The 8,692-nt window shown below is 43.2% G+C and overlaps 1 protein-coding gene across 5 annotated transcripts in view; it reads left to right on the top strand.

The window, feature by feature from the left end:
• The first annotated feature begins 369 nt into the window (after nt 1-369).
• kiaa1549lb (KIAA1549-like b) overlaps nt 370-8,692 on the top strand; it is a 61,076-nt gene continuing 52,753 nt past the window's right edge. For all 5 annotated transcript variants that reach the window (XM_086185394.1, XM_086185385.1, XM_086185377.1 and 2 more), the window contains exon 1: nt 370-902. In XM_086185394.1, coding sequence (XP_086041520.1) covers nt 680-902 — 223 coding nt within the window. In that variant the 5' untranslated portion in view covers nt 370-679. The remainder of the gene's footprint in view (nt 903-8,692) is intronic.

Genomic DNA, 8,692 nt, shown 5'->3' with positions numbered 1-8,692 from the left:
ACGCGATTTGTTTTTTTCTGGATGTGTGGTGACATCTAGTGGAAAAGAAGCGACACTACAATAAACTGTACCCAGACGATTCTGGTCCAGATTTCTTCATTCCTCCGGGGGGAGCCGATATGGTCTACCTTTTTGGTTGTAAAGGCGAACTCAAACCATCGTACTGGTGTTTAAATCCACCACCAACCCTCCTCCTGCGCAGCCCCGTGATTGTGTGCACCAGCAGAGGTCATCGTCCCACCGACCGCTGCTCAGCTTTGACTTTCTCCAGACAATTACCAGCGCAGATGCTAATTTGCTTAGTTTGACCGGGGGGGGGGGGGGGGGGGGCTTTACATTTTCCATCCAGCTGCTGACATGTGTTTTTATTTGGGCCTCGTCGTCACCTGAGCTCACCTTAATGTCTCATGAATCAAGAGGACGCGTGAATCCGGCAGTTACCGCCGACAGCTAGATGTCAAACCTTTGGCAAAGTGTGCGCGCCGCCCTGCGCCACACACGGATGGGTGGACCGAGCGGAGCGGGGCGATAGGGCGCATCTCTCCACTTCCCTTCAACGCCGCTTTCCCCCCTCCAGCCCTGGACACACGACGAGACCGCGGGCCCGCTGTGTTTCCCATCCGAGACTGCTCCAAATGCATTATTTACGACCGAAACTTCAGCAACTTATCCACTGGATATGGCTCCCGCTTTGAGGAGAACAGGTCACCCCAAAGTGGTGATTGTGGGAGCCGGAGGAACGGACCCCGCAGGTACCAGTGGATGCTCGCCTCTAAGGAGGGATGTAGAGGGGGGTTGTTTGAGGACCAGGTGGCGAGCCGGAGGAGCGGGGATGCTGGCGAACTGTCTTCTGTCCGTGGGAATGCTTTTACTTCTCGTCCGGTGCGCTTTGGCCGCAGAGGGTAAGCGCAGCGCCTGTAGAAAACCTGCTAATAAGATGCATTATCATGTGTCACATCTCCTGTCTGTGGATTGTGAAGTGAGCATCTTTTGTTCCACACAGGCAGCATTTTGTAATCCGTACATTATCTGCTGCTTGGTGCATGATAAAAAGGTCCTCCTGGTTGCCACTACATCTTTTTTATAGGGGAAAAAAACACCCCAACTAATCTGTGGTCCATCATCCCTGGGGGAACACAAGCTCTCTACATGCAGAATCTGCGCAGTCAGGGAATAAATGGGTGCTACAGAGACTGAATTCTATCCCTGAGATGATCATATGTTGTGTGATGTTGATGATACAGGGCTGCAGGGTGCTTGTATGTGGTGCAACTCTCTCACCTGTCAACTCTTTTGTCTCACTGATCACATTACACTGCACAAACCTGGCTTCTCCTCTGCAGCTCAGCAGCAGCAGCAGCAGCGGCGGCGGCAGCTCTCATTACCTCAACTTTGTCTCTCATTTAAACTTTTTGTTGTTCTGCATTTGTTTGTATTCTTCCTGCCCGAGGTCATTAAATATTGTCTGTAATAAGCTGAGGGGAGTTATTTTGGGAATGCGGTGCAGTCACAGGGCAGTCAGTGTTTCAGAGCATCTGGGTCAGCACTAATGACACTTCTAATGTAGCCAACTGTAGGTTTATTGGTCTCCAGAGGTTGGAGAGGCAGCTGGGGTGAGGTTGGCTGACAGGAACCCTTGAAGGAAAGACCTGATCTGCTTGTTTACTGATTAGCATGCAACAAACCCCACCTTTGCTCATCTTAGCGTGTCATTCCAAACACTAGTGAACAAAACAAGACGCTTCTTGCAAATAAGTGTGTGTATCTCAGCCCCATCATCTCCCTTCAGAGATATGGATGTTGTAGTCTCACCTCTGCTGATGCACTGCTAGCTCAGTCTCCTCCTCTTCTCCTCCCTCCTCCTCCTCCTCCCTCCTCCTTCTCACAGTCAGCACATCCATTCTTAAACATATTGAGCCCAGCAGCAGCAGCAGCAGCAGCAGCAGCACCTGAATCAGACCCTCCACATTCGGTGGAAATGGTATCCTTCAAATAGACCTGCAACAAAGACCAGATAAATCTGATTCATCATTCGAAACCAAATTAATCTCCAGTTATTTCGATTATCCGTTGATCCTCTCAGTCTTCTTTCAAGCAAACATGTCATACATCTGTGGTCTCCTGGCTCTTACATGTACAAATTTGTTGCTTTTTAGTCATTTGTGACTGAAAATAAAGAGCTGTTAGAAGAAGAATTTAGAGCGCGTCACTTCAGTTTCAGGGAAAATGTAATGAGCAATTTTCTTGACATTTGATAGACTAAACAATTCATCGAGCAATCACGGAAATCGTCAGATGAATTGATCCTGACAATAACCGCAGTGATGAATCCGCACATAATGGGGATGCAAAACAGAGTTGTAAAACAGGGATGCGCAGTAATGTTAACACATTATACATCATTTCATTCAAGATATCTCTAACTTCGACGGTCTGTATTCATATCGGCTAGGTTTTGCTCAAGCCTTTTCTATTTTGCTCATCATTCCTATTATTTATTCTCAAATTCACAATTTTTACATGTGTTTTTCAGGATGTAAAGACTATTGTCTTGATAAAGATAATATCGCCACTCATAAGTATCCTCTATCGTCCAAATCAGTTGCAAAGATGTCAGATCTCCGCGAAAACATGTGCAACAATCACATTTATTTGGTTCTTCGAGGAAAGAAAAGTTACATGAAGTTGTGTATCTGGTGAATGTGCAGCGCGCGCGCGCACACACACACACACACACACACACACACACAGGGACATTCATTTCAGCTCAGTGCATCTCTGTTTGACGGTCATCTGATGCAAACGGACCAAACAAATTGAACCAAAACCATAAACTTGACCAAAACCTGAAAAAAGGAGCCAAGCTCTCATTTACTGTCACCAGTGTGTGCTGCTACTGGTGTGTGCCGTGAATAATGCACTCTTCAAAAATGATTCAGGTCATTTGTACATCTCAACTATATGACATGTTAGTTTGTGATGCCAGTCAGCCCAGTACGACTCTCTTAGATGATCTTGTCTGTCAGTATTGACCGGCTACAACATGCCTTTGGTTTGGAATCAGCATTTCAAGTTCAGGAGTCGTCGCCTTGCAGGTTTCTGCTCCAACACACCTGATTCACATTAAGGCTCGTTATCAGGCTCTCGATGTGAGTCGTGTGTGTTGGAGCAGGGAGCGTCTACAACATGCAGGTCAGTGGTCTCCAGGGTTGAGCTGGTTCAGTGGACTAGGGAACACACGCTAGATATTTTAGCCTTTCACGTTCAATGTTAAGTTTGCCTCCATTGTGTTGCATCTCTCTTTGTCTCCTTCCTCCTCTTCCTCCTCCCGCTGATTGTTGTGCACCTGAGAGAAATCAGCGCTCAGGGGGAGATAGATGTTTTCGCCAAACAAAATATGTAGACTCCTATCGAATATCTGCAATTTTTAAGAAAATACCTTACATATCAGATAAAAATTCAATTGATTTTTGTGATTGACACCTCCATTGGATTTGACTGACTTCTGTATCTTTAAGCCGATATTGTGATACTTATCAATACTGGGGAAAAAAAGTGGCTCAGCAAGTTTTATTTTTTCCCCTCTCACTCAGCCCTGATGGACAATTAATGACTGTATCCGTGACTTTTGGATGAAAAAAGCCATATATATATATATATATATATATATGACTATTAAAAACAAGTCAAATTTAGTTATTTTATTGAAGTAGTTTTGGCTTCATTAGTAATTAATCTGCTGGTTGTTTTCTCCACTCATAGTTGGTCTGTACAATGCCATAAATCATGTACAATTCCCTAGAAGTTGAATTTTATTTTGATATATTTGTTAAATGTACCAAAGCAGCTCTCGATATATTCAGAAGAGTTGACTTCTAGTTTTTACTCCATTATAATCACACTTGTTGTTCCTTGGTGTTTTTGGTTTGTTTCCTATCCTTTTGATTTGCGCGTTTGTGAATTTTAATTTTGAAAAATCACTTCCCTGTGTCTGTTTGCTGTACTTCCTCCCTCCTCTGTTTTCCAAGCTTCTCTGAGTGGTTCACCTGTGTCTGGTTGATGTCACCATTGGAGTTGGTTTAGTTTCCTGTTACAGTCAACATTGGATCGTCGTGTCACTGCTGTTGATCCCTCTGGTTATTGTCATATATCCACCCGCCCTACGGTTTGCGTTTTGTTTGTTTGTTGTTTATTTTTTTGGGTCATGATTCTCTGAGCTCCTTTATTGTTTCCCTCTGATTGGATTTTCCATCACCACCATAAAACTCTGACAGCCATTGCATCATGATATCTTTTCATAAATACTATTTTACACTGTCTGGTGTTGGCATGTTAGCTGCTGCTGGAACTGGAGCTGCTAACTACCCCTGTTTGTATGAAAGTGTGAGGTTTATTGAATGAAAAGCATCCTGGATTGCAGTGAGCCTCCCTCCTTCTCCCCTTCTGACTCACGACTTCCTCTCTTTAATACGCATAACCAGTAGTACCGCATGTGGTTTCTATGGGAAAGCCAATTTTTTGTCTCCCCCCAGCTGAGTGTTAGAAGACAGTTGGGTGTGGGTATCTTGTGTAACGTGGCTGCAGAAATGAAGCTTTTTCATGCGTTTGGATTGATCTTTAATTAACTTGCAGGATCTTGTGTAGTTTATAGCTTTCTTAATAAGCACAGCAGCAGCTCAAGGACACAGATAATGCAAATCTAAGTGAAGGCTCGTTTCCACCGTCAAACTCTGTTTACTCCTGCTCCTAAAAGCTGCCCGTTACTTATGAGTTCTGACAGCTTGCCTTTGACAGGAGGTAACCTCGCATATCTCTGGCTGTATGAGACTCCATTCCTGAGTCAGTTATCACTTTCTGCTCGAGAATTCATTAAAAAGCAGCACAACTGTAGAGTTCGAAGTCTATTTGCAATGCTTCTGGGGCTTTTACCTGTAAACTGACTGTTTAAATGCATCAGTTGATCAGGGAGCCGCACGTCGTTACATTTAGCATTTTTTCCTCTCTAAATTATGCTCCTACCTGTGTGCTTTTCTTTCCAGTATTGCAGTTTGCTCTCTACATCTGCAGGCTTGGTTAATTCCCAGGAATTGTTTGTAAAAATAACAACCGTGACTCATTCTTGGTCTGGTGACCTGGCTCTGTGAGCTGCAGATTGTCTTTGCACAAAGTCGACGTGATTTCCCTTGTTTCACCTCACTGCAGTGATTCACTGTACAACAGCTAATTATGTTGTGGGTCGGCATGTCGCAAGGGCAGAAGATGTGCAAACAGTGATCGTTTGTTCTCTCGTTATAGCTTCAGCTAAGTCGTACCACGAGGAATTCGTCTTTTGACTGGTGCTCAATCATCATGCTAACACTCGTCAAAAAAAGCGATGACAGATTTCAAAACGGCAGCGTTTTACTCAGATATCCTCATCCGTCTTCATGTCATGGAGACGTTTCAACATGGAGACTGTGTGGGTTCCGTTCAACATTATGCAGCAGTTAGCAGTCCCTATAATGAAATATGCTGAAAGGGCAGAAACCCACTATCGAGTAATTAAAAACATATTAGTCCTGCAAATCATTGTGGAGAGTAAAGGCACAATTTTGTTATCAATCCGTGCTATAAGTTCCCGAGGCTTCAATTTATTTTAAAGAAAGTCCAAAGGTCTGCAGTGAAGTCATACTTCTCCTCTTGTAAACGACATAGGCATCATTTTAGAACACTCACAGATGTGATGATAGGAAAAGGCAAACAGGGCCTCTAATTAGCATTGTGGACCATCTGCCTCACATTATCCCTTGTAGTTCAGTGTAATCAGGGAATATTGTGTGTGTGTGTGTGTGTGTGTGTGTGTGTGTGTTTTTATGAGCAATCTCCATGTTTACCTCCAGTATCTCTCGGAACCTTAGCAACTTTCTATTCTCGCATCTCTCCCTCCTGTCTTCGGTGCAGGATGAAGGCAGACAAAGGTTTGGCTCGGCTGCTGCTTTGGAAACGACAGCAGGCTGCACAATAGCAGCATGAAAGCAATTATTGACCTCAGGCCTGATTCACCAGCAGTTTTAGGAATCTCTAATCCCAAAGTATAGCTTTAAAGTTCAACAATTTTATCACAGAACTAATGTTTCTGTCATTTTTCTAGCAAAATTCTCAATGTCTCTGTGGGTCTTAATTGTGAGGACGTGTTTTTTTCTTTTTTTTTTCGTGGAATTGTAAACTCTTGTAAGTGTCCAATATCCAAGGTATTTGAAGGGCTTAAGGGAGTGATAATGGGCATTATTGCAAATTTGCTGCATTTTAGAAACAATTAATTGAGAAAACACTCAGTGGATTTATACACTAATGGACAATGATCCTCAGTTGCAGGCTCTTGACTCCAAGGACTGAATAGAAACAATTTATTCCATCTTTAAGACTCGAAAACCGAAGTTGCACGCAAAAGGAAAACACTAATTTGTGATATGAGCTTATTTGCCATCTTCTCCATAGCCAGACAGGATAGATGCATAAATACCATTTACTTCTGTGATTCCTGTAGGGAGCTGAGACCTGTTGGCTTAGCACAGTAAAAGATGGGCAGGTTAACAGAGCTCCATCAGAAGTCATCAAATGCACATTTCCCCAAGATGGTCTTTGCCTGTGTTGATAGAACTAAGCTTTTGTAGAACATTTGCTATGAAATCCTATCAAATTGCTAGTTAATGTCCTGTTAGAATTGGGAACTAGCTGGAACTACTCTGCTTAAGTAGTTTTCCTGATGCAGCACCTCAAACATTCAGCCACCAAAACAAACCGTTTGGTCATTAATGCTGGACAAATCAACACCCTGAACAAGATATTCCATCATAAGGAGAGACTGAGAGAGATATAACATTTATTACATTAATAAGATAGTGTACACTGTTTAGATAGAGAAAACAAGAGGCAGGATGGAATTTCCCTCAGGGTCCAGACGCTGCTGGTGGAGGAGGAGGAGAGTGAGTAGATGGCTATGGAAGGTCTTGGATGAGTCACCAGGAACATCGGGGATATTTCCAGAACCAACTGAAATATGGGAGGTGGCAGAGTGGAGGTGTGTTGCACAACAATAATATTCGTAATAGACAATAGCAGAGATTGCATTATATTTATAGAGCAGGTATACTTAGTCTATGGGTAGGGATGATGAAGTGATGGACTGAGAGAAACGTCATGCGTCACAAATTTGACAGTTGGAATAATCAATTGGAAACGTGAGTTGGCCACGAAGTCATTTATGTTTGCTCTTTCAGAATAGAACAGGATGTCTAGTCTAATCAGAATGGAGTTCTGTGAATGTCTTCTGGAAAAGAGGAGAGAAATACTGCCACTGTTGTTGTGTGACCATATTTATGTACATTTTTAAGCAAGAATGTAGGTGAAACCCTGAATGTGTGGTTGTTAAAGCTTAACATTTGCAAACCTAACGGTAAGCTTTTTGTCTTTGGACTGAGTCTTGACCAGTCACAGCTGCTGGCCATGGTAAGTTAGTTGTCCCTAACCTCATATCTTAGAAAAGTTGTGTTAAACCACTAGAGACATTTGAGTCAGCTCTTCCTGTCCCATAAGTGATGACTGCCCAGTCAAAGACGCCCAGCTAGCATGGCGAGTGGATGCTAGCTGGGCTCAGCCCTCTGGTCAATAACAGACCTGCATCCCTAAATCCTCCCCGCAGTGGTGAAACAAGAGATACCATAATTTATAAAATGAGCTTGGAAACTAAAACCTCCATTGAGCTAGCACTTCCTGCTTCTAGAAAACTACGACAAACTACTGGCATTAGCTTGCCATTACTTGCTGTTCGCCAGCTGCTGCAGCCCTGTGTTCTGCAGAGTTTGCTGTGATTATGGCTGCAAATATGAGACTTGATAAACATGTTGCAGTTGTTTAATAAACATAACCTTTTAATTTCACAGTCTTCATAAAAGACAAGATGGTGGATGCTTCAGGAAATTGGTCCTGCAGTAACTCCATCCATTTTCTATACTGCTTATCCACTGAGGGTCGCAGGGGGCTGGAGCCTATCCCAGCTGACACTGGGCGAGAGGCAGGGTTCACCCTGGATGGGTTGCCGGTCCATCGCAAGGCCATCAGGAGCAATTAGGGGCTCAGTATCTTGCTCAAGGATACTTGGTACCGGGGGAAGTGAGTGTTGGACCAGCGACCCTTCGGTTGCTTGACGGCCACTCTACCTCTGAGCCGCGCTGCAGTAACTCATGTAGCCATTTTAGGTTGTCTCGATGAATGGGACATTGTTGGTCCGTGCCCTCTTTCTTTCCTACCACAATTATCAAAGCATTTCCACATTGTCATGTAAATTAGGATATGCATTCCTTTGTGGACTCTAATTGGATTATGTAGACATTGGAGTTTGGATGGGAAAATTCAATGTTATTATCTTTCAACTTCCAGTACAATGGCATTGTGATGGCGATAGCGTGATATTGTTTTGCAGGATGTCATTGTTCAATGGAAGTATTCGGAACAAATTCTTATAAAACAAAACCTTTGTTTTTTTCAGATGACTTCTGCATAGTGTAACACTCTCCATTCCATTTTGATAATTACAATATACAATTTTAAATACCATTTCACTGCCAAACATTGTTCCATAAATATCAGAGAAATATATGTGAAGTTAATTACAGCCACATCACCTGGGCCTGAATTATTCTGTGCTTCAAAT

Source organism: Aulostomus chinensis, chromosome 2, assembly GCF_037954235.1.
Source record: "Aulostomus chinensis isolate RoL2024-O1b breed Wild chromosome 2, RoL_Achi_v1.0, whole genome shotgun sequence".
NCBI classification, from domain to species: Eukaryota; Metazoa; Chordata; class Actinopteri; order Syngnathiformes; family Aulostomidae; genus Aulostomus; species Aulostomus chinensis.
Note: the sequence above shows the minus strand (reverse complement) of the source record. Positions and strands in the feature narration are given on the sequence as shown.